Below are 27299 nucleotides of genomic sequence, written 5' to 3' on the forward strand. Positions count from 1 at the left end.
TGACAGAGAAACGGAGAGAAAAACAATCCAGTGCTAAGTCCTCTGGTAGTTCCCCTGGGGAAGGTCAATTTTTAAACCATCCTTTTCAAGGGGAAATTTGAGCATGAATATTTGCCTGCCACTATTGGTAACACTGTAATGATTAGGAGGTTCCACAGGGATACAAGTACTCCTATTTTAATAACACCTGATGGGCTCTTCCACTGGGATTTGATGAGAGGAAAAGGAATTAGAATAATGATGCAGCAATAGAGAATAGCTTATGTAAAAGCTTGTTTTAGTATCAAATATACAAATAGCTAATTATTTGCTTTGTGGAGTTTTTTGTTGTTTTGTTTTGGTTTTGTTTTAAGATTTTATTTATTTATTTGACAGAGAGAAACACAGTGAGAGAGGGAACACAAGCAGGAGGAGTGGGAGAGGGAGAAGCAGGCTTCCTTCAGAGCAGGGAGCCCAATGCAGGGCTTGATCCCAGGACCCTGGGATCATGACCTGAGCCAAAGGCAGACGCTTAACAACTGAGCCACCCAGGCGCCCCTGGTTTTTGTTTTGATTATTAATGGCTAGGTTTGGCAATATTTTCTATCTTGTACCCATAGTTAGGTTAAAGTTTCAATCTATCCTCTATGTTTTTTTTTCTCATCTGTCTAAGAATTATAGCTTACAGAATTAATGAATTTGGGTCAGTTCAAAAGAAATTATTTGCATTATCCAAACAGAAAATTTTACCTTAAAAGGTTATATTAGAGACATGCAGGACACACTCAAAAGATCTAACACACCTATAACTATAACCCTAGGGTGAGAGTAGAGATACAATGGGATAAAAACAATATTTGAAAAAATAATTCCCAAGATTCCATAACCGATGAAAGATGTAATTGATAGATTCCATAAATTCTATAAATCCTCAGCAGGATAGATACAAAGAAAGCCACAACACGACACATCATAGTCAAATTGCTACCAATAAAAAGCACACATTATTCTCTTCAAAGGTACAACAATAAGACTGACTAACTTTTCAACAGAAACTATAGAAGTCAGAAGATAATTGGATGACATCTTAGAATGCGAAAAGAAAAAATACTGGCAACCCAGAATCCTATACTCAGAAAAAAAAAAGCCATTGAAAAAATGAAAACGAAAATAATATAGTTTCAGAAGAAAAAAATGGAAAAGCTATCAGAGGAAATGCATTATAGGAAACACTAGAGGGCATTCCAGTCCAAGATGGTGACATGGGAAGACCCTGGGCTCACCTCCTCCATGGAGGCACCAGGCCTACATCTATTTGTACAGCAATTCAGCCTAAGGGGGAGTTGAGGGCTGACTGAGCAGCTTTTGCACAACAGAGGATGGGGAGACCACATGGAGAGGCAGGAGAGACAGAGATGCCTTGACTGATACCTCTGCAAGCTCTGGGTCACTGGCCCACGCCAGCCCCAGATGCCCTGGGGCTTGGAGGGATAGCTGGAGTTGGAAAAGCAACTGGAATGTGGAGGAACTAGCCCTGAAACCCTGCTCAGGGTGAGGGAGCTACTGGAACTCTCTCTGGGTCAGAGAGGCTGGCAGGTGGCACAGTTTGTGCTCCCTCTCCACCTTGGTGATGAAGATGGGAGCAGGGTTCCAGATGCTGTGGTTGACCTGCTGCCTCAGTGAGCACTGGGAGCCTGGCCCACACCAGCCTCAGATGCCCTGGGGCATGGAGGAACAACCAAGGTTTCAAAGAGCAGCTAGGGTATAAAGGAGCTAGGTCTAGAAACTTGCTGGGCAATGAGGGAACAGGTGGAGCTCTCTCTGGGTAGAGGGGCTGGGGAGCACCAGGGTTTACATTCTTCTTTCACCTTAATGGTGCAGATAGGGCAGGGTCCAGGCACCATGGCCAGCCTGTCACACCAGCAAACCCCATGCCCCTGGCCCACACCAGCCCCAGATACCCTGGGGGCACAGAAAAGCCACAGTTTAAAAGAGGAACTAAATAGAAAAGAGCCAGCCCTAGAACTCTGAAAAACACCAGGGGGAGCTGCTAGAACTCTCCATTTTGAAGGGGCTGGTGAGCACCGCAGTTACATTCCCCATCCACCTTGATAGTGTGGATGAGGACCACACTAGTGAACAAGGTCCAGCACCATAGCCAACCTCCCACCTCAGTGAGCCCCAGGCCCCTAGCCCACACCAACCCCAGCTTTCACACAAAAGCAGCCCTAGCGTGGCACACACTGGACCCCTCTGGTTCGGCAATCACTAGAGCTCCATCCATCATACAAGGTGATACAGGCACAAAGCACCTGGGAAATTCCAGGCCCACGCCACTTCAGCTCCAGACAGCTTACTAGGGTACCCCCAATGCAGAGCACTCTGGGACCTCCTAGCTAATGCCTGCTTTGGCTCAGCTGCCTTGCCACAGTACCCCCTGCATGGAACACCCTGGGAACTCCCAACCCATGCTTGCCTCAGCTCCAGCTGCCTTGCCAGAACACCTTCTGCATGGGGCACTCTGGGACCCCAAGCCCACACCCCACCTCAGCTCTAGCCAACCCACCACGGAGCCTCCTATACAGAGCATCCTGGGACAACCTGGCCCATGCCAACCTCCATTCTAATCACCCCAACAGGGCACCCTCTGCACTGAATACCCCAGGACATCCCAGCTTTCACCCACTTCTGCTTCAGCTGTCCTCCCAGGGTAGCCCTGTGCAGCACCCCAGAATCCCCTGGCCCATGCCCCGCCTTGGCTCTAGCTGCCCTGCCAGGGCACCCTCTGCACAGAGATACCCAAGATGTCCGGTTTGTACCCACTTCAGTTTCAGCTATCCTGCCAGGGGGCCTTCTTCACAGAGAACCCAGGAATTACCCCAGCCTGTGCCCACTTAAGGTTTAGCTGTCCCGCCAGGGCAATCTGCGTGAAGAGCCCCAGGACCCACTGGTTTGCACTCGATTCAACTTCAGCTGTCCTGCTGTTGCACTGTCTGCACAGAGTCCTGGGACCACCCAGGTCCACACTCACTTGAGCTCCAGCCATCCCAGCAGGGTAGCCACAGCACAGAGGGCACTGGGAATGCCAGCCCATGCCAGACAGAGCTCCAGCCAGCCAGCTAAAGTCACCAGGCACATGGTATACAGGAGATGACATTACACAAGACCATTCCTTCAAGTTTAGGAGAAGTAGTTGTCCTGCCTAATTCATAGAAACAGACAGTCCAGCAAAATGGGGAGACAGAGGGATATCCTCTGAATGAGCAAACAAGACAAAACCCCAGAAAAAGAACTAAATGAAATGGAGATAAGCAATATGCCTGATAGAGAGTTTAAAGTAATGATTATAAAGATGCTCACCAGATTGGAAAGAAGAGTAGACTCAGTGAGAACTTCAACAAAGAGATAGAAAATATAGAAGAGAACCTATCAGAATTGAAGAATACAATAACTGAAATGAAAAATACACTAGAGGGAATCAACAGTAGATTAGAGGATGCAGAAGAATGTATCAGCAATCTTGAAGATAAGGTAATGGAAAGAACCCTAGCTGAACAGCAAAAAGAAAAAAGAATTTCTTAAAAAAGAGGATAGGTAAGGGATCTCTTGGACAACATCAGGCAAACAAACATTTGCATTATAGGGGTTCCAGAAGGAAAAGTGAGAAAGGGAAAGAAAAGTTATTTGAAGAAATAACTGCTGAGGGGTGCCTGGGAGGCTCAGTTGGTTGAGCATCTGCCTTCAGCTCAGGTCATGATCCCAGGGTCCTGGGATCGAGCCCCGCATCAGGCTCCCTGCTTAGCGGGGAGCCTGCTTCTCCCTCTGCCTCTGCAGCTCCCCCTGCTTATGCTCGCTCACACACTCTCTGTCAAATAAATAAATAAAATCTTAAAAAAAAAAAAAAAAAGGAATAACAGCTGAAAAATTCCCTAACCTGGGAAAGGAAACAGACCTCCAAGTTCAGGAAGCATGGAGAGCTCCAAACAAGATGAACTCAAGGAGGTCCAAATCACCAACACATAATAATTAAATGTCAAAGGTTAATGATAAAGAGAGAATTTTAAAAGCAGCAAGAAAGAAGCAACTAGTTACATACAAGGAAAACCCCATGAGGCTCTCAGCTGATTTTTCAGCAGAAACTTTGCAAGCCAGAAAGGTGTGGCAAAGAGCTAAAAGGAAAAAACCTACGACCCAAAGTAGTCTACCTGGCAACGTTATCATTCAGAATTGCAGGAGAGATAAAGAGTTTCCCAGACAAACAACAGTTAAAGGATTTCTTCACCACCAAACGAGACTTATAAGAAATGCTAAAGGGACTTCTTTAAGTGAAAAAGAAAGGCAATAATTAGAAGTAACAAAAATATAATAAAAAGATATAAAATATATGACAGCATATATATATAAGACATGGAGGAGAGAGTAAAAAAAAAGTTCTTTTAGAATGTGTTCAAACTTGGGGTGCCCAGGTGGCTCAGTCGTTAAGCATCTGCCTTCAGCTCAGGTCATGATCCTGGGATCCTAGGATTGAGCCCTGCGTCGGGCTCCCTGCTCTGTGGGAGGCCTGTTTCTCCCTCTCCCACTCCCCCTGCTTGTGTTCCCTCTCACTCTGTCTCTCTCTCTCTGTCAAATAAATAAATAAAATCTTAAAAAAAAAAAAAGAATGTGTTCAAACTTAAATCAACTTACTATAAACTGCTATATATTTAGGGTCCTATATATGAACCTCAAAGTAACCACAAACCCAAAACCTATGATATATATGCAAAAAATAGAGAGAAAGTATTCAGGCATAACACTACTTAAAGTCATGAGTCAAAGGAAAGGGGATGTGAGGAGAAGATAGAATAACTACAAAAATAACCAGAAAACAATTAACAAAATGAAAATAAATACATACCTATCAATAATTACTTTTTTTTTTTAAGATTTTATTTATTTGACAGAGAGAGACACAGCGAGAGGCTTTGTTTTAAAGTCCGTTTTGTCTGTTATAAGTTTTGCTAAGAGACAAAGAAGGGCATTACATAATGACAAACAGGTCAATTCAACAGAAGTATATAACAACTGTAAATATCTATGCAACCAAAATTGGAACATTTAAATACATAAAGCAAATATTAACAGACATAAAGGGAGAAACTGACAGTAATATAATAATAGTAGGGGACTTTAACACCCCAGTAACATCAGTGGATAGATCATCCAAGCAGAAAATCAGTAAGGAAACAGTGTCACTGAATGATATATTAGATCAGATGGACTTAACAGATATATAGAGAACATTCCATCCAAAACAATGGAATACACGTTCTTTTTCAGGTTCCCATGGAACATTCTCCAGGATAGATCACATGCTTTGAAACAAGTCTCAATAAATTTAAGAAGACTGAAACCATATTATGCATCTTTTCTGACCACAATAGTATGAAACGTTCCATGCTCATAGATTGGAAGAGCAAATATTGTTAAAATGTCTAAGCTACCTAGAGCAATCTATACATTCAATGTAATCCCTATCAAAATACCATCAACTTTTTTCACAGAGTTGAAACAAATAATCCTAAAATTTTATGGAACAAGAAAAGACTCTAAATAGCCAGAGGAATATTGAAAAAGAAAACCAAAGCTGGTGGCATCACAATTCCAGACTTCAAGCTCTATTACAAAGTTGTAGTCATCAAGACAGTATGGTACTGACACAAAAACAGACACATAGATCAATGAAACAGAATAGAGAACCCAGAAATGGCCCCTCAACTCTGTGGTCAACTAATCTTCAACAAAGCAGGGAAGAATATCCAATGGAAAAAAGACAGTCTCTTCAACAAATGGTGTTGGGAAAATTGGACAGCCACATGCAGAAGAATGAAACTGGGCCATTTCCTTACACCATACACAAAAATAGACTCAAAATGGATGAAAAACATAAATGTGAGACAGGAGTCCATCAAAATCCTAGAGAACACAGGCAGCAACCTCGATGACCTCAGCTGCAGCAACTTCTTGCTAGACACTTCTCCAAAGGCAAGGGAAACAAAGGCAAAAAAGAACTAGTGGGACTTCATCAAGATAAAAAGCTTTTGCACAGGAAAAGGAAACAGTCAACAAAACCAAAAGACAACTGACAGAATGGGAGAAGATATTTGCAGATGACATATGAGATAAAGGGCTAGTTTCTAAAATCTCTAAAGAACTTATCAAACCCAACACCCAAAGAACAAATAATCCAATCAAGAAATGGGCAGAAGACATAAACAAACATTTCTCCAAAGAAGACATCCAAATGGCCAACAGACACATGAAAAAATGCTCAACATCGCTCAGCATCAGGGAAATACAAATCAAAACCACAATGAGATACCACCTCACACCAGTCAGAATGGCTAAAATTAACAAGTCAGGAAACAACAGATGTTGGCAAGGAGGCAGAGAAAGGGAAACCCCCTTACACGGTTGGTGGGAATGCAAGCTGGTGCAGCCACTCTGGAAAGCAGTATGGAGGTTCCTCAAAAAGGTGAAAATAGAGCTACCCTACAACCTAGCAATTGGACTACTAGGTATTTACCCCAAAGACACAAATGTAGTGATCCAAAGGGGCACCTGCACCCCAATGTTTATAGCAGCAATGTCCACAATAGCCAAACTATGGAAAGAGCCCAGATGTCCATCAGCAGATGAATGGATAAAGAAGATGTGGTGTATATATACAATGGAGTACTACTCAGCCATGAAAAAAAATGGAATCTTGCCATTTTCAATGACGTGGATGGCACTAGAGGGCATTATGTGAAGCGAAATAAGTCAATCAGAGAAAGACAATTATCATATGATCTCACTCATGTGGAATTTAAGACACAAAACAAAGGATCATAGGGGAAGAGAAGAAAAAATAAAACAAGATGAAATCAGAGAGGGAGATAAACCATTAGAGACTCTTAATCATAGGAAACAAACTGAGGGTTGCTGGAGGTGAGGGGGGCTAGGGGGATGGGATAACTGGGTGATGGACATCAAGGAAGGCACATGATGTAATGAGCACTGGGTATTATATAAGACTGATAAATCATTGACCTCTACCTCTGAAACTAATAAAATATTATATGTTAATTAATTGAATTTAAATTAAAAATTAAAAAATTAATAATAAATTTATTTTTTTTATTATTATTATTTTTTTTTTTTTAAAGATTTTATTTACTTATTTGACAGAGTGAGAGATAGCGAGAGCAGGAACACAAGCAGGGGGAGCGGGAGAGGGAGAAGCAGGCTTCCCGCCGAGCAGGGAGCCTGATGTGGGACTCGATCCCAGGACCCCGGGATCATGACCTGAGCCGAAGGCAGACGCTTAACGACTGAGCCACCCAGGCGCCCAAAAATTAATAATAAATTTAAATAAATTTTAAAAATAAAATAAAATTAGGTAAAGGATTTTAATAAATATTTCTACTAAGGAGATATACAAATGGCCAATAAGCACATGAAAAAATGCTCAACTCTTTAATCTTATGGAAATACAAATTAAAATCGCAATGAGATGCGACTTCATATCCACTAGAATGGCTATCATAAAGAAGATGAACAGTAACAAGTGTTGGTGAGGATGTAGAGCAGTTGGAATCCTCATACATTGCTGGTGGGAATGTAAAATGGTGCAGCTGCCTTGGAAAATAGTCCGGAAGTTCTCAAAAGTAAACATAGAGTTACTTTATGGCCTAGCAATTCTACTTCCAAGGCATATACTTAAGAGAAATGAAGCATACAGTCATATAAAAGCTCATACAAGAATGATCACAGCAGCATTATTCATAAAGCCCCTCCAAAAAAGGGAAACAACCCAATGTCCATGAACTGATGAATGGATAAGAAAACTGTGGTATATTCATACAACAGAGTATTATTCAGCCATGAAAAGGAGTGGAGTATACGGATTCATGGTTCAACATGGATTAATCTTAAAAATATTGTGCTAAGTGAAATAAGTGACACAGAAGCCATCTATTGTATGATTGCATTCATGTGAAATGTCCAGAAAAGTCAAGTCCAGAGATAAAGAATGTAGATTAGTGGTTGTCAGGGACTAGAGAGAATGGTACGGGGAGTAATTGCTAATAGACATGGGGATTCTTTGGAGGGTGATGAAATGTTCCGGAATTGAATAGTGTCAATGATTGCACAACCTTGTAAATATACTAAAAACTACCGAATTTTATACTTAAAAAAAATTTTTTTATTAACATATAATGTATTATTTGTCTCAGGGGTACAGGTCTGTGATTCATCAGTCTTACACAATTCACAGCACTCACCATAGCACATGCCCTCCCCAATGAATTGTATACTTTAAAGAGGTGAATTTTTTCTTTTCTTTTTTAATGAAGTACAAGTGATCAAAAGGGTGAATTTTAATGGTATGTGAATTCTATCTCAATAAAAATGTCTTATTAAACATAGTAATTTTGAGTCAGGTATTACAGGAAATCCTACTAAGTTTAAATTCTGTGATCAATCAGGAATGTGAAGTTTATATACTGTTTTCAAGCTATGACAAATGACATGTTTGAAAACAAACTAGAAAATTTCCTACCTTAGACGGTTTTCTAGTTCTATAATTCTTTCAGTTAGATCCCAATTGCCTCTTTCAAGATTCTGAATATTGGTGTTTTTCAAAGATTTAATTCTGGTTAGAGAAGCAATAAGTTCCTCTAGATCCTTGATATCATCCTTCAGGGACATTATCTGGAAAGACTGTTGCACATTATTTTCTTTGTAACTTTCTAGCTCATTCTTCATTTCTTGCAATGAAGTTTCTTTTATGAGGAGCTTGTTTTGAAGATTTCTTAGCTAATGAGAAAGGGAAAATCATAATTTTGGTTTTAGAAAATTCATGACTTTAAATTACTATGGGTATTTAAGTTATACATTATTTTTTAAAGAGACTTATTCATTTATTTGAGAGACAGTGAGCGAGCAGTGGTTGGGGCAAAGGGAGAAGGAGAGAGAGAATCCTTAAGCAGACTCCTGAGTGCAGAGCCCACTCGGGGCTCCATCCCAGGTCCCCGAGAGATCATGACCTGAGCCGAGATCAAGAGTCAGTCACTCAATTGATTAAGCCACCCAGGTGCCCTAATTATACATTATTATACAATAAAATGAAGACTCTCAAATCTCCTAACAGTATATTCCAATGTTACATATATTTTAAAAATTATTTCAAGGGGTGCCTGGCTGGCTCAGTTGGAAGAGCTTGCAACTCTTGATCTCAGAGTTGTGAGTTTGAACCCCATGTTGACTGTAGAGATTATTTAATAAATACATAAACTTATAAAAAAATAAAATAAAAACTGAAGCAGTATAATTTTAAAAATCCATCAGAATGACACATAGGGTTTAGAATAAGTTATTTTATTCTCATCAACATTAAAGTTGTTTAAATCTTGTTATAAGAGTAAATTATACCAATAATGAATTGTATAATTCCTAGCAGAAAAGAAATACTTAATGCTTTGGCCATAGATGCTTGCTTTGTGATGGTTGTGAAGAGGAATGTGTTCAGAGGCCTCTCTCATAAAGAGATGCCTATGTTTATACCACTTGTTTCCTGGACTTGTCTGTGCTGATCAGAGAAATGGGTGGATAGGAGAGTGAGGAGAAAGAATGAGGCTTAAATTGACTATATTTCGGGGTGCCTGGGTGACCCGGATGATTAAGCGTCTGTCTTCAGCTCAGGTCATGATCTCAGAGTCCTGGGATGGAGCCCTCCATCAGGCTCCCCACTCAGCGGGGAGCCTACTTCTCCCTCTCCTTCTCTTGCTCTCCCTGCTTGTGTTCTCTCGCTCTCACTGTCAAGTAAATAAATAAAATCTTTTAAAAAATAATTAATTAATTGATTATATTTTTAAGGCAAATAAAGGAAAGAAAAGATCATAAAGTTATGAAGAGTGATGGCCTGTGAGAGGGGAAGGAACATAAGAGAGCCACAAGCTGCTAACTGAAAAAGACCAGGGACGCCTGCGTGGTCAGTCAGTTAAGTGTCTGCCTTTGGCTCAGGTCATGATTCCAGGGTCCTGGGATAGAGCCCAGTGTCAGGCTCCCTCCTCGGTGGGAAGCCTGCTTCTCCCTCTCCCTTTGCCATTCCCCCTACCCCCGTCCCCTGTCCCCCCCCACCACCACCACCGCTTATGCTCTCTGGCTCTTTCTATCTCTCTGTCAAATAAATAAATCTTTCTAAAAAAAAGTCTCTGCTCTTCTATCTGATAAGTGAAGAAAGCTCACTAGATAAAGAAAATTGAGGTACTGCTAACATTCAGGGGTCAATTAACTTTTAATGTAACCTATTTTGTTCAAATTTCTTAATAGACTGATAAACTTGTAAAAGAGGAGGAAAGGGGGCAAATTTGATTTGACATTATAAAAAATCATTAGCTTTATAACCAGAAAAGGGTCAGGAATATTTAGTTATTGACAAAAAAAAAAAAAGAAAAAGACCTCAATGTGAGACAGGAATCCATCAAAATCTTAGAGGAGAACATAGGCAGTAACCTCTTTGACATCGACCACAGCAACTTCTTTCAAATCATGTCTCCAAAGGCAAGGGAAACAAAAGTGAAAATGAACTTTTGGAACTTCATCAAGATAAAAAGCTTCTGCGTAGCAAAGGAAACAGTCAACAAAACAAAGAGGCAACCCACAGAATGGGAGAAGATATTTGCAAATGACACTACAGATAAAGGGCTGATATCCATGATCTATAAAGAACTTCTCAAACTCAACACCCAAAAAACAAATAATCAAGTCAAAAAATGGGCAGAAGACATGACATTTCTCCAAAGAAGACATACAAATGGCTAACAGACACATGAAAAAATGTTCATCATCATTAACCATCAGGGAAATTCAAATCAAAACCACATTGAGATACCACTTTACACCAGTTAGAATGGCAAAAATTGACAAGGCAAGAAACAACAAATGTTGGAGAGGTTGTGGACAAAGGGGAACCCTCTTACACTGTTGGTGGGAATGCAAGTTGATACAGCCACTTTGGAAAACAGTGTGGAAGTTCCTCAAAAAGTTAAAAATAGAGGTACCCTATGACCCAGCAATTGCACTACTGGGCATTTACCCCAAAGATACAGACGTAGTGAAAAGAAGGTCCACATGCACCCCAATGTTCATAGCAGCAATGTCCACAATAGCCAAACTGGGGAAAGAGCCGAGATGCCCTTCAACAGACGAATGGATAAAGAAGATGTGGTCCATATATACAATGGAATATTACTCAGCCATCAGAAAGGATGAATACCCAACTTTTGCATCAACATGGATGGAACTGGAGGAGATTATGCTAAGTGAAATAAGTCAATTATCATATGGTTTCACTTATTTGTGGAACATAAGGAATAGCATGGAGGACATTAGGAGAAGGAAGGGAAAAATGAAGGGGGGGGGAATCAGAAGGGGAGATGAACCATGAGAGACTATGGACTTCAGGAAACAAACTGAGGGTTTTAGAGGGGAAGGGGCTGGGGGGGATGGGTTAGGCCGGTGATGGGTATTAAGGAGGGCATGTATTGCATGGAGCACTGGGTGTTATACACAAACAATGAATCATGGAACACTACATCAAAAACTAATGATGCACTGTATGGTGACTAGCATAACATAATAATAATAAAAAAAGGAAAAAATTGCATTAATGACAAATGCTATAATTCCTAATAGTACAGCAGTGGGAAGACAAGGCATCTTAAACTAAATTTTTAGTCCAGTGTGTATAAAATGTGTTCTAATTCTAAAAAATTCTGTGAAATTAAAACAATGTTCTCAAAACATACCTTTATGTATTTTTTTTATTATATCACCACTAAAAACACACACTTCAGTGAGGCCATGGAGTTTATAGAGAAAGAAAGTACGGAAGAACAGAAAGACCTCAAAATTTGGAGGAACAAGACAAACTGTGGCAATAGGCAAGTCAGTTAAATTTTCTTACCCACCTCACATTGTGTTTGTAAGGAATAAAAATAACATATATCAAGGACCTAACATAGTGTCTGTCACATACAAAAATATAATAGACTAAATTGAAAACATACAACTAAATTGCAGGTACACACTAAATTGAAGTCTGTGCTCCCTTAGAACTTGAAATTATGTCATAGAAAAGGCACTCCACAAACTTCCCTAATTAGCTGCAGAAATGACTGAGATATCTGAAATGGAGAAGAGGTGGTAGAGGGCACAGACAAGATCATGAAGATGAAGTGAAAGATTTGAGCTCAAGCTAAAGCCCATTTCTCTTCTTCATTGCCCAGCCACACTGACAGTAAGAATCCTCTGTGCTCATTCTTCATCCACTATAATTCCATTTTTATATCATTCCATTTCTCATCCCTTATTCTCCACCATGGAAACTCTTCTCTCAAAAGTCACCAGTGGTCCCTTATCAGATTCAATAATTTCTTTTCAGTTGTCACCAGATTCCACATGTCACTGAAGCATTTGACACCATTGACCATGCTCTTTTCTGGATATGGTCATTGGCACTTGGTATCCATTCCCACCCCTATGATGTCTTCTTATTCTGCAGAACTAGAAATAAAACTTTGTTTCCAGAGTCCTTGTGGGGGCCGGGATTCTCTAGGCCAATGGTTCTCAAACTTCAGCAATGCATCAGCATCACCTAGATCATTAAAAAACAGATTGCTAGGCCTACATCCAGAGTTCCTAGTTTGGCATGGGGTCTGAGAATTTGTATTTCTACCAAGTTCCCAGGTGACATTCATGTTGCTGGTCCAGGGAACTACACTTTGAGAGCCATGCTAGGTGTACATTGAGCTGCACCAAAGAGATGTACTCCCACAAAATTTAGAATAGAGAGGAGGCCATTTTCCCACCACTAATTCTGCTGGTAAGCAAAGTCAAGGAGGGAGCCAGAGAAAAACATCGCATTACTTAGCCAACAGCTTCGTGGAGGTTGAGAAGCAGCTGTGCCTGTGCAGGAAAGGCTCAGTGGGGGGTGTCTGGCTCAGTCAGACGCCTTAACCTGAGTGGGTTAAGGCGTCTGACTCCCTCTAGGGTCGTGGCTGGGGTCATGATCTCAGGGTCCTTGGGGCTGGCCTGCTTCACGCTCCCGGCTCAGTAGGGAGTCTGCTTCCATTCTGCCCCTCTCCCGTTCATCTTCTCTCTCTCTCTCTCTCTCTCGCAAATGAATAAATAAAATCTTTTTAAAAATAAAAATAAATAAATAAAATAAAGGCTCAGCGGCAGTTGCAGCAACTTCCTGACCTTAGGATCTCATCCACAGTGTGTGTCCTTGAACTCATTCATCCAGTTCTGGCCTCAGCTCCCACACCCAGAACTTCCAATCACTCTGTATACATAATTCTCTTCATTAAATCATTTTCGGTTTGAAATACTTAAGGTGGTTTCTGCTTTCTGCAGTGAATCCATGACTGATTCTTGGCATTCATGAAACTCCTTTTTCTCTCCCTCCCTGATTACTTCTTTCCAGTTTTCTTTGGTGGTTCTTTTTCTCTTGCATGGAGGCATTCCTTGTGCTGATATTAAGGAACTGTGCTAAACTGGATGTAACAAATTCTATATGGGGGGGAGGGTTTCTTTAAATGACCACAGAAGATGTAAATGAATGCATGGGTTTTTTAAATGCATCTTATATTTTATAAAGCTTCCCAGGGTGAAGAAGAGTCTGGAATTGAATGAACACTTCATGGCCAGCCCCACAGTCTCTAGGTTGCACTGACTTCATCATTTAGACTGCTTTTTAATTCCATTTTTGGCACAGACCAATCTTCTTTTTAAAATACTAGTCCATTTCCCCCAAAATATGCATTATTAAAAGCTGCTCTATAGTCTTGACCCTTAAGCAATTCTCAAGGATACTACAGCCTTCCTACCATAGAGGAACATGGCTTGTAATATGAAGTTGGGTTTTTAGGACATTCTGACAAAATTCTGAATAGGAATCAGTTTTGCAGTCTGAAGTAGTGAGGAAAGGAATTCTGAAAAATAATTACAGTATCATTAAACTAAAATTTCTTAGAATAGAATACAACCACTAGTGAAATAATAAATTTAACAAATTCTCCCTAGAGAAAAGGAGTGGTTAGTTAAGAGAATTATTCACCACCACTGGTTGATAATGAAATGGTTTGGTTTAAATTTTTCTAACTTGTGCTAAATAAACTCCAGGGTCAGATTTTCACCCCTTCTTACTTTTCATACAAGTAAAACTTTTTACTCCTATGTTAGCTATTACAAAGGAGCTATTCTTTTGTAGCATTTTTTTTTTTTTTTAACTAGGCCCCACGCCCAATATGGGGCTCGAACTCATGACCCTGGGGTTAAGAGCTGCATACTCTTACTGACTAAGCCAGCCATGGGCCCCTGTGGCCTTTTTTGAGCACGTCCACTCCTTTCTCCAGGTGTTCATTTGTCAGTTTCTACTTGTTAACCAAAATATTATTTGCTTCATCCCTATGTTTATGTATTGCAGATCAGAGCCTGTTTTAAGACTGATCTATTTAATCATAAATGTATTTACTTAAAATAATGGGCTAAGTATTCTATGAAAAATCCATTTAGAAAAGACCTTTTAATAATAAGATCAAATGTTTTAAAAATGGAAAGTTCAAAATTCATTTATATTTTTGTAAAAACATGTTAATTAGATCAGAGTCATTTTTGATTAACCCTCTTTTAAATCCTCCCCTCTAGTTACTAGGTCTGTTCATTTTACCTCTAATATGTCTCTCATATCTATCCCTCTCTTCCCATGCCTGCTGCTTTGCTGCCTTGTCTTGTTTTAGGGCCCCATTGTTCATCTCATGCACTGTTACAAGACCTCCTACTTGGTCTTCCTGCTTCCCATCTAGCACCTCTCTAAGCCATTCTTTATTTGACCAACAAGCCTTCAGTATCTTCTATGTTCCAGGCATGTGCCCAGAGAAAATTAAGAACTCTCAAAAATTTCCCAGCTCATCAGGGAGACCAATTATAAAACAAATAATTAGAATATACCTTAACAGGTATAATAATAGTGGTATGAGCAGAATGTTCTAAGGACACAAGCAAAGGATATCTCTTCTATCCTTAGTTGTCACTTGAGATCATATGATATCACTCTTCTTTTAAAGGTCATGATAACTCTATGTTTAGCTTTTTGAGTGTAAAATATTTTTGAAATGACAACACTTTAGAATGAAGGAAAGATTAGTGGTTACCAAGGGTTGAGCGTAGGAAGGAAGTGGGTGTGGATATAAAATGGCAACAGGAAAGATCTTTGTGGTGTTCAAACTGTTCAGTATCTTGACTGATTATTTAGAACTTTACACACATAAACACACAAATGAATACAAGTAAAACAGGGGAAATCTGAATAAGATTGGTGGACTGGTAGACCGTGTTGCATTAATGTCAATATTCAGGTTGTTACATTATATTATATTTTACAAAATTGACTACGGGATAAACTCAGCAAAGTGTATAAAGGATCTCTCTGTATTATTCCTTAAAACTGCATGTGCTTCTTCAATTATCTTAATAAAAATTGCAAGTAAAATTAATAATAATTGGTTTTGATATATTTTTCTTTAGCAGCAAAATTGGCATTGCCAATTTTCCATTCACCCCCTCCAAGGCTGCATCTACCAGGTTTCTACTATTTGCCTTATTACTACACTAAGGAAAGAAAAAACATCTTATCTACATAAACACAGTCATATTGCCCTCACAAATAACAAATTTCCATGAAAAATCCAACTAAAAATACTGGCAAAACACTTTACATTTATTTTAAGTTTAACACACCAGGCCTTATTACACATATTATCAGGAACATTTTTTTACAAGTTGTTTAACTCCTATTTATTCCTACAGCAGCTTATCCAGCACTACGCCAACTGCTCAACTGTTGTGCCTAGACAACACAATCACCAACTGAACACTTTAATATTTACCACGTCCATATCTGACTCTTCTTAAATATAGCCCCTCTTGCACCTGTTTCTCCATTATTGGGCAGAAACACATGATAATTATTTTTGTATGTCTCACAAAGAAATAAAGTTGATTACAACAAAAAAGTTCAAATTCATGCAGTGAATAGAAAAACTGCCTTATCAAGACAATTGTGTTCCTGTGGGATTAAATAATAGGTTATTGGAAAAGACAAAGATGACTCATGCTGAGGTATTCTGTTGAAATCACTAGATTCTTTTTTTTTTTTTTTTTAAAGATTTTATTTATTTATTTGAGAGAGAGAATGAGATAGAGAGATCATGAGGGTCAGAGGGAGAAGCAGACTCCCTGCTGAGCAGGGAGCCCGATGCGGGACTCGATCCCGGGACTCCAGGATCATGACCTGAGCCGAAGGCAGTCGCTTAACCAACTGAGCCACCCAGGCGCCCCGAAATCACTAGATTCTTTTATTAATATGTATACCATCTAAAACGAAGTCAAAATGAGATGTGTAGAGCCTTTCATATACCTGCTTTGATAAATAGATTAAAAATATTTATAGTTACCAAATGATTTATGTACATGTAGAGATTTGCTTTTAAAAAGTACTTTGAGGGTGCATGGGTGGCTCAGTCGGTTAAGCATCTGCCTTTGGCTCAGGTCATGGTCTCCGGGTCCTGGGATCAGGCCTGACATCGGGCTCCCTGCTGAGCAGGGAGTCTGCTCCTCCCTCTCCCTCGGCCTCTCCCCCCCTGCTCATGCTCTCTCTCTCTCAAATAAAGAAATAAAATATTCAAAATAAATAAATAAATAAAATAAATAAAAAGTACTTAGAAATTCTTAAAAATAACTTACATATTTTCTTTTGACAAGGTTTAAAACTTGTGATCTTTTTTGACGATTTGGTTTAAAAGGCTTCTTTATGAATTAAGCATAAACATAAACCTTAATCTAATCCAAATCTGAATGATCAAAAATCCCAAATTTAGTAAATATTAATAGGAAGTTATATTGTGGACAAGAAGAGTGATGTTACCCATACTAAAACTGCTACAGTTTTCAGGTATTGGCATTACATTTTTCTGGAAAAAAAAAAAAAGACAAATTAAGAAATCTTTTCAGTGTTATAAAATGGATTGTATTTATATAAACTCCATTTAAATTTAAGCTCATTCACCTCTATGCTAAAGGAGGGAAAATATTAGAATAAATAAAATTGAAAGAAATATGTTTTTATCTACGTATCTATAGATATAGATACATATTTTCTATTTTGAGAGAGAAAGTGCATGCAAGTCGGGGGGAGGGGCAAAGGGAGAGGGAAAGAGGGAATCTTAAGTTGGCTCCATGCCGACTGTGGAGCCTGACTTGGGGCTCCATCTCATGACCCTGAGATCATGACCTGAGCCAAAATCAAAAGTCAGATGCTTAAACAACTGAGCCAGCCAGGTATCCCTCTTTATCTATATATTTAAATAAAGCCTGGAGTCAGGCTATTGAGAGATGAGAAAGCAGAAAAGAGGACCCGAGGAATAAGGCCACTGTTGTGGGCTTAGTTTTGTCCTCCCAAAATTCATATGTTGAAGTACGAACCCTCAGTGACTCAGAATGTGACTATATTTGAGGACAAGGACTTTAATTTAATTATTTATTTGTCAGAGAGAGAGAGAGAGAGAGCACAAGCAGGAGGAACGGTAGGCAGAGGGAGAAGCAGGCTCCCCCTGAGCAAGGAGCCTGATGCGGGACTCAATCCCAGGACTCTGGGATCATGACCTGAGCTGAAGGCAGAGGCTTAACCAACTGAGCCACCCAGGCATCCTAGGGACTTTTTTTTTTTTTTAATTAATTTATTTATTTGAGAGAGAGAGCGAACATACATGAGTTAGTGGGGAGGTGCAGAGAGAGAGAGAGAAGTCTCAAGGAGACTCCTCGCTGAGCACAGAGCCCGAGATCATGACCTGAGCAGAAATCAAGAGTCGGCTGCTTAACTGACTGAGCCATCCAGGTGCCCTGAGGACAGGGTCTTTAAAGAGGTAATTAAGTTAAAATGAAATCTTTAGAGTGAGCCATTAGCCTATGTGACTGATGTTCTTATAAGAAGAAGAAATTTGGACACAGTTACAGAGGGAAGACTGTGTAAAGACATGGAGAAGAGATGGCTATAAACCAAGAAAAGAGGTCTCAGAAGCAACCAACCTTCTCACCACACACACACACAGTCATTACGTGAGGTGATGAAAGCATTAATTAACCTTATTGTGGTCATTATTTAGCAAAATATATGTATATCAAAACATCACATTGTACATCTCAAACTTACATAATGTTATATGGCAATTATATGGCAATAAATCTAGGAGGAAGAGGAGGAGGAAGAGAAGCGGCAGGCAGAGGGAGAGGGAGAAGCAGGCTCCCCGCTAAGCAGGGAGCCTGATGCGGGGCTCGATCCCAGGACCCTGGGATCATGACCTGAGCTGAAGGCAGATACTTAACCAACTGAGCCACCCAGGCACCCTGTTTCATCAAGTATTATATAAGACTAGTGGATATTTTACATTTGATGCTATGTTTTAAATAGGAACACAACCTTTCCATTAAAAAATGCTTAAAACATATAATTGATTTTTTTTTTTAAGATTTTATTTACTTATTTGACGGAGACAGAGATAGCAAGAGCAGGAGCACAAGCAGTGGGAGTGGGAGAGGGAGAGTAGGCTTCCCGCCGAGCAGGGAGCCTGATGTGGGACTTGATCCCAGGATCCTGGGATCACGACCTGAGCCGAAGGCAGCCGCTTAACCGACTGAGCCACCCAGGCGTCCCTAATTGATTATTTTTATATAAATTTTGAGCATGGCAGTTCCTAAACACTATTTTAACACTATAGCATTTAGCAGTCAACTCAAAAGCACTTAACTACGTATGATCTTCAAAAGGATTTATCTGGCAAAAGACAGATTTGGGTCTAAATTAGTGCTCCTCAGTGATAAGACAGTTCAATATTGAGAGAAGAGCAAAACTGAGTTAAGATAATACTTTGAGCCCTTTATCAGAATGTTTCTCTCCCTACTTTTACAGAGGATATAATTTCCCTTGGCATTTTATTTTCAGATAATCCATATACCTCTGCTAAAAGGTTCTTGTTTTTCACCAACAAACCAGTAAGGTCAGGATGGACTGGGTCAGCTGCCCTTTTGTTGTACATCATTGAGTTCTTGGTGGGAACCACAACAGGTGGATCAAAACAAGCCTACAAAGAGAAATTACAAATTAATTAACTAAACATGTACCCTATTGATCAAAACCAACAATGTTCTAACCCACACGAGCTCAAATAAGTAGCTTTAAACAGAATACAACTTTAAAATGTTTATTTTGAGGTGCTATGGTAACCAATGCAATGGGTCTCAGGAAAATAACAAATAACATGTTGACCTAAAAGACCACTTTACATTTTTTTAAAAATTGCTACCTGATAATTTATAACACCTTAAATAAAGTACATCTAAATAAATATAATTTCTAAGAGTATAGGAAACAAGAAAACACATATAAGATATCTGGGGAAATTTTAACTCACATCCAATAAAACCTTTATAGAAACTTGAAATATTAGAAGGCCATTTGATGAAAGATATGCCACTATTTGTTTTATTTTTGGTTACAAATCACTTCCTATGCATTACATTATTATACAAATTAATTTTTTTAAATCTGATTTCAGTAAATCAACAACAATTTTGTGTTTCTTCCACACCTATATTGAGGGTAAAGATTAGGGCATATTTACCTGTAATACAGTATCTCCTCCTATTGTCAAAAGGGTGTGCAAAGTGTAATTGTAATTTGTATAACTTTTGTTAAGAATAAAGTTTATGGGCGCCTGGGTGGTTCAGTCCTTAAGCGTCTGCCTTCGGCTCAGGTCATGATCCCAGGGTCCTGGGATCGAGCCCTGCATCAGGCTCCCTGCTCTGCGGGAAGCCTGCTTCTCCCTCTCCCACTCCCCCGATTGTGTTCCCTCTTTCACTGTGTCTCTCTCTGTCAAATAAATAAATAAAATCTTAAAAAAAAAGAACAAATTTTATATGATTCAAACAAAGCCAAGAAAAATGTATTAACATAAATCTCTAAAAAGTGTATAAATGTATCACATGGTACTTAATGTACTAAAGGAACAAAATGTATTTTTCTAAAGTTACCAGGTTTTAGAATTTTACGCTTACCTAAACTAGGAAATGGAACTGCACAAGAGAATACAAAATAACTATGTTTAACTATTTAAAGAAATAAAAGAGGGGTGCCTGGCTGGTTCAGTAGGTGTAGAGTGCAACTCCTGATCTTGACATTGTGAGTTCAAGCCTCAAGTTTGGTGTAGAGATTACTTAAAAATAAAATCTTTGGGGTGCCTGGGTGGCTCAGTCAGTTAAGCATTCAACTCTTGATTTCTGCTCAGGTCATGATCTCAGAGTCATGAGATTGAGCCCTGTGGGCTCTGCGCTGAGTGTGGAACCTACATAAGATTATTTTTCTCCCTCTCCTTCTGCCCCTCATTCCCTCTGCTTGCACACTCTCTCTCTCTAAAAAAATAATAATAATAATAATATTAATATGAAATAAAAATAAATTTTTAAAAATCTTTAATAAAAAATAAAGAAATAAAAGAGAATTTTGAAAATATAAATAAGCCACAAGACCACAAAGAATAAACATGTTGGAAAAAACAACTAAATAAGATTTCTAGAAATGAAAAGTATAATAATTTTAATTCAAAAATTGAATAGCGGGGTGCCTGGGTGGCTCAGTGGTTAAGCGACTGCCTTCAGCTCAGGTCATGATCCCAGAGCTCTGGGATCAAGTCCCACATCAGGCTCCCTGCTCAGCAGGGAGTCTGCTTCTCCCTCTGACCCTCTCCCCTCTCATGCTCCCTTTCACTCTCTCTCTCTCAAATAAATAAATAAATAAATAAATCTTTTAAAAAAATTTGAATAGACACATTAAAAAGCAGATTAGACCTACCTGAAGAAGGAGTGAATTTATATGAAGGAATTATCAAGAGGACAGCATATAGGAAAAAATAAGTGGTAAATGTAAAAGAGAGTTCAAAGACACAGAGAACAGCATGAGGTGGTCTATCATACGTCTATTTGGAATCCAAGAAATTTATAACTTGGAGAACGGGAAGAGGCAATATTTAAAGACATAATGCCTGAGAATTTTACAGAATTGTTGAAAGACATCAATAAAGTGGTCAAGTAAATCCCAAGAAGAGTAAATAAAAAGAATTCCTTACCTAAACACTCATAATGAAATTGCAGAATGTCAAAGAAATATCTAAAAAGCAGATAATAGAAAGACAGATAATTACAAAGAAATGGATGTTGGACTGGGGAGTGACTTCTCAAGAACACAGAAAATAGAAAACAGCAAAATGATAGCTGTAATGCACTAAGAAAAATATATCATCTTTCACTGATTCTGAGACACAAGTTTTCATATCTCTGCAACTGGGATGCATCTTTTTTTTTTTTTTTTAAGATTTATTTATTATTTGAGAGAGAGAGAGGGAGAGGGGAGAGGAGCAGAGGGAGAGAGAGAATCCCAAGCAGACTCCCTGCTAAGCATGGAGCCCAACACAGGGCTCAGTCTCATGACCCTGAGATCATGACCTGAGCCAAAATCACAAGTCAGATGCTTAACCACCTGAGCTACCCAGGTGCCCCTAACTGGGGTGCATCTTAAAGTTGGTATCATTTCATATTGTGGATAAGTTAGCTGGCAAAATTTTTAAATTTTGTAATAGTGCATAAAATAGTAGTGTTTCTTCAAATCAAGGATATATTATAACTGGCAGTTAGAATTTTATACTGAATGAAATTGTTTTAATATGGGGTAGCATAAAGACATTTTGGCAAACAAAAACTGAATTTACCAATATGCCCTCATTTAAGAAAATTCTAAAGGATAGATTTCACATAGAAAGTTAACTCATAAAGTCTGAAATACCAGCAAGAATAGTGGACAAAAGGGGTGCCTGGGTGGCTCAGTCATTAAGCATCTGCCTTCAGCTCAGGTCATGATCCCAGGGTCCTAGGATCGAGCCCTACATCGGGCTCCTTGCTCAGTGGGAAGCCTGCTTCTCCCTCTCCCACTCCCTCTGCTTGTGTTCCCTCTCTCGCTGTGTCTCTCTGTGTCAAATAAATAAAATCTTTAAAAATAAAATAGTGGACAAAAATAATAGTAAATATATGGGTATATTTAAATAAGCATTAATTTAAAAAATCTGATTTATGGGGTTGAAAATAAAGAATAGAACCAATACAGGACAAAAAAATGCATATACATTGAGAGGAGAGAAATAGTCTAAAGCACTATAAAATGTTCAGATTTTTCAGGAGTAACAAAAAAATTTCAGTTAACTGTTAATTATACATGTTAAAATAGCTAATATAAGTACTAAAACAGGGGTCATATAGCATATAACTTCTAAACTAGTAGAAAAGGAAAAAATGGAATAAAAAAATCAATACAAACAACAAAACAAAAATATAATCAGTTTTTGACATGATAAGAGGAAGGAAAAGGAACAGAAAAATAATGGGACAATAGAATATGCATAATGTAATGATAGAGATATATCCAACTAGTCAGTAATATCAATAAATGTAAATGGACTAAACTTTCCAGTTAAAAGCAAAGATTATCAACATTATTTGAAAATGCAAAAAACTGAAAACTCACATGTCAAATAAGAGTTTAATAGATAAATAACTTGTGGTATATTCATACAATAAAATACTACACAATTATGAAAATTATTAATAACTAGATACATCAACACAAATCTCACAAAGCAAAAGAAGTAACAAAAGAATAAAAGCAGTATAATTCTATTCAAACAACCTTTCAAAATGGATAAAAATAATTTTAATTAGGCATACATATATGAGTGATTAAACTAGGAAGAAAAACAAGGAATGATTAACACAAAATTCAAAATATCCACTATTTTGGGGCATGTGGGTGGCTCAGTCAGTTAAGTGTCCAACTCTTGATCTCAGCTCAGGTTTTGATCTCATGATCGTGAGTTCAAGCCCCACGTTGGGCTCCAGGCCCAGCGTGGAGCCTACTTAAAAATTTTTTTAAATTAAAACAAAAATAAAATATCTACTATTTTGAATTTTAGGTGGCAGCAAAGGGATTCAGTTAAGAAGGGGCACACAGGAAGTGTCTCAGATACTGGCAATGTTCTATGAAACTAGGAAGCAGATTCATAGGTATTTTTCTTATTATCTAATCTGTGTGTATACATTTTTTTTTTAAGATTTTATTTATTTATTTGACAGAGAGAGAGACAGTGAGAGAGGGAACACAAGCAGGGGGAGTGGGAGAGAGAAGTAGGCTTCCCGCTGAGCAGGGAGCCCGATGTGGGGCTCGATCCCAGGACCCTGGGATCATGACCTGAGCCGAAGGCAGATGCTTAATGACTGAGCCACCCAGGCACCCCGTGTGTATACATTTTAAAATTTTCTAAGTATGACATATTTTAAAAAATAAATTAATACACAAAAGTAGATACTTTTGAAAGATGCATATATATTCAAAGACATATATCAAACATATTAGACTGAGAGGAGATAGAAATGGAGATGGGGGAAAAAAAAGGAAGAGCAACCTTGCACAGAAAGATGATAATGTACAATGAACTAACATGACTAACTTGACAGCATATCTGAGATCTAACACAAGAGTACATTGATTAAAATGTGCTAGGTGTCTTATTTAGTACATTGCAGTATCACTACATTTTTTTAAATAATTGTATTTAATATTTTTTTATTCCCTCTTAATACTTCAGTGCATATTTAGCTTTCAGCATTATTTAAGAAAGGCATGTACAGAAAATATTCATTTTTTTGCAATATCATTAAGATTTAAAACACCAATAATAAAAATAAAAATAATAACTATGATATCCAATAGGTTTTTAATTTATAAAAATAAGAAATAGTCACCCTGTAATTTATTTTTTGTAGACAGCTCTTTCAAATACAGCTTGAAAATTTTTTTATTTCATATTTAGAAGACATGGACAAGGAGGCATGCTGTATAAGAATACTCACTGCAGCTTGTTTATATAAGAAAAAATAAAATGTGTAACAATTGTGATATATTAATTTGTAATGAAATTCTATGCAGCAGTTAATATGCACATACTAAACTTATGTGAATCAAAAAGAACAACTTTCAAAAACAATGCAAATAGCATAGCAGAAAGTTAGGTCTAGAATATCATTTATGTAATTTTTTAAATGCCCAAAACAGAAGTATCCACATATATGTAAGAACATAGTTATATACTTAGTTCAGAATAGTTATCTCTGAAAAGGAAAAAAAAAAAAAAAAAGGTCCAAGATGGTCAAATAACACTTCATAGAGCCTTGTAATACCAGCTACCTCAACACCTCCAACTCTCCCCACCTCAGACCCTGGGTGCACTCACCCCCTTCAGTCTACTAACCAAGATGCCTAATGCTCAACAGCAGGGACTCCCGGGCCTGCCCCAGTGTTAGGAATGGCAAAGATTTTTGCTGGTTAATGTCTGATCCTACTTGTTAAAATTTTTAAATCATCCATCCCCAAAACTGGGGATGGGATCAAAAGTTACAAAACAATCTTCAACTGTTATCAGTGAAGTTTTCTCTCTCTCCTTTTTCAAGATTTTATTTTTAAGTAATTTCTACACCCAGCATGGGGCTGGAACTCAAGACCCTGAGATCAAGAGCCACATGCTCTACCCATTGAGCCAGCCAGGTGCTCTGGAAGTTTTCTCTCTTTTAAAAAAGTGAAGCAAATTTGGGGGGAAATGTCAAATTTAAACCTGTGCAGTGGGTATGTGTGAATATACACATATATACACGTAACATTTATCTATTCATCTGTCGACTTACTTACTTTTACTGTAAAACATTTCCTCTCCCAGCAAAGAAACTAGGCTTGTCATCCTCATTTAAAGCCAATAGAGGGAGGAGGAAATAAACTATTCTAACCCCCATCTTCATCCCAAGCTCAGGCTTCATCCCCTAGGAGCTTTATGGTAAAGACTGGGTGGATCTTTCTCGTGGTCTTAAAAATATTAATGGAAAGGACATCAATTGATCCAAGAGGATATTTAATTTTCAGGAAGATTCTCATTAGGGTCTAGCCCTAATAAAACAAGGCTGTGAACCAAGGGGGTAATTTGGTGCACTAGAAGGTAATGGGACTCAGACTACTTAGTTCTACCCCCACATCACTGTAGCCCCTCTCATGTTATTTCCTAATTTAGAAAATTATGGGGTTGGATCAAATTAACTTAGAGGCCCTTTAGAGTTTATTTTTATATTGTTTTGGGATTGTTGGGCCTCAGTGAAATGTCAGAACCACCAAAAAGGCAAAATATAAATAAAATCCACTTTGAGGTTCCATTAGATTTAGATGCTTCACCGCTCCTTATTCTATTTTTTTTTAAAGATTTATATATTTATTTATTTATTTATTTATTTATTTATTTATTTAAGAGAGAGAGAGAAAGGGAGAGAGCATGCATAGTGTGAGGGGGGATAGGGACAGAGGGAGAGGAAGAGAGAATCCTCAAGCAGACTCCCTGCTGAGCACGGAGCCCAATGCAGGGCTCGATCTCACATCCCTGAGATCATGACCTGAGCCAAAATCAAGAGTCAGCGGCTTAATTGACTGAGTCACCCAGGCGCCCCTGCTCTTTATTCTAGAGTCAAAGCAGAATCAAAAGAAATGAAAGATCATTTAACCTCATGTCTTGGGTCATTCACTAGCAAAGACATGAAAGGGTGCTAGCACAGGCAAATGGGCAAACAGAACCAGACTTTCCTTTCTTCTAGCTCTCAATTGTGCAGGAGTTGTTTTACCTCTACCTTCTAAGAATGGGGCAAAAAATAAATGCCAGTGTACAACTCACCACTGGGCTATTTTTCTGAGATGTGTGAACTGATAGATGCTTGACTTTTGATGACTTAGCCTCATGGAGCCCTTTGCTTTGGCCGGTAGCAAGCCTTCCTTGATCTGAGTGGTTTAAAAACTGGAGAGGGCCTGACATGCTGGAGATAAAAGACGCATGAAACAGATCTAGTAATGGTGATCCAAGGTGCTTCCAAGGAGAGTCTGCATAGAGCAGTCAGGAATTGATGCTGAGGTATGCCCAGCAACAATAGCAATGTCTTCAGGAAGGTTCCACTTCAGATCCTCACAGTTTAGCCAGACTTCAGAAGGAGCTGCCTGCTGAACCTGTTGCTTGGAGACAAGGCAGATCTAGTTTCTAAAGATAGTATCAAACCACTGTTTAAATTGTAACTGGTTGAAACAGCCTGCTAATGTACATATATGCACTCATATCATACTTAAATGCTACTTATTAATCATATTTATGCATACCTTACTTGCAAATATCCTTCATTTTCAATTTCTCTAACTATCAGGAACCCTAACTACATCCCTTGAGATTCAGCCAAAAGATAAAAAGTCTAACATGAGTTAATAATGTAGCATCTGATAGCTCATAGTAGTCTTTCTGCCCCAGAGGAATGTAAAATGTAACTTTATATTACAATTTTTATAAATTCAGTTTCCCAAGAACTTCAGTACTGCCTTAAATCCATATTTCCTACCCAGTTCAATTTCATATATTATCTTTCTTTTCTAAAGTTGAAGAAAAAGAGGAAAGCTATCTTCCATGTGTTTATTAGGTAATAAAAACAAAACCAAAAAAAAAAATGGAGATTTCTTTTTTAAGATCAGGGGATGTATGGGGGGGGGAGGAGAAAGCAGATTTAGAAATTGCAGGCTAGGGGGGCTGCATGTAAGTAGGGTATGTGTTTCCTTTGCTGGTTGGTATCTTCCAGAAAATTGAACTTTCCCAGAATACAGGAATTTTCATAGAGAAAAGAAAATCAAGATGGTGTGATTTGAATAACATGGAACAAAAAGCATGAAGGCCTGATTTTATTCACTAACCCTGAAATCCATTTTGAAATTCCTGTATTATTTCATTTTACTGATATTAAAGGCAATTATTAAAGAACAAATATCTCTGGGGTGCCTGGCTGGCTCAGTCAGTAGCATGTGACTCTTGATCTCGGGGTTGTGGGTTTGAGCCCCACACTGGGTGTAGAGATTACTTAAAAATAAAATCTTTAGGGGTGCCTGGGTGGCTCAGTCTTTAAGCATCTGCTTTCGGCTCAGGTCATGATCCCAGGGTCCTGGGATCAAGCCCCTCATCAGGCTCCCTGCTCCCCGGGAAGCCTGCTTCTCCCTCTTGCACTCCCCCTGCTTG

The 27299-nt window shown here is 38.6% G+C and overlaps 1 protein-coding gene across 1 annotated transcript in view; it reads right to left on the reverse strand.

Moving 5' to 3' along the window:
- The window catches only part of LOC116632730 (coiled-coil domain-containing protein 170-like), a 42640-nt gene extending 16574 nt beyond the window's left edge, over positions 1-26066 (reverse strand). The window contains exons 1-3 of the mRNA XM_032404660.1: positions 25929-26066; positions 19080-19205; positions 8564-8820 (exon numbers count right to left, since the gene is read on the reverse strand). Coding sequence (XP_032260551.1) covers positions 8564-8820; positions 19080-19205; positions 25929-26066 — 521 coding nt within the window. The remainder of the gene's footprint in view (positions 1-8563; positions 8821-19079; positions 19206-25928) is intronic.
- Positions 26067-27299: the final 1233 nt, after the last annotated feature.

The sequence above is a fragment of the Phoca vitulina genome, unplaced genomic scaffold, assembly GCF_004348235.1.
Source record: "Phoca vitulina isolate PV1807 unplaced genomic scaffold, GSC_HSeal_1.0 scaffold7, whole genome shotgun sequence".
NCBI lineage: Eukaryota > Metazoa > Chordata > Mammalia > Carnivora > Phocidae > Phoca > Phoca vitulina.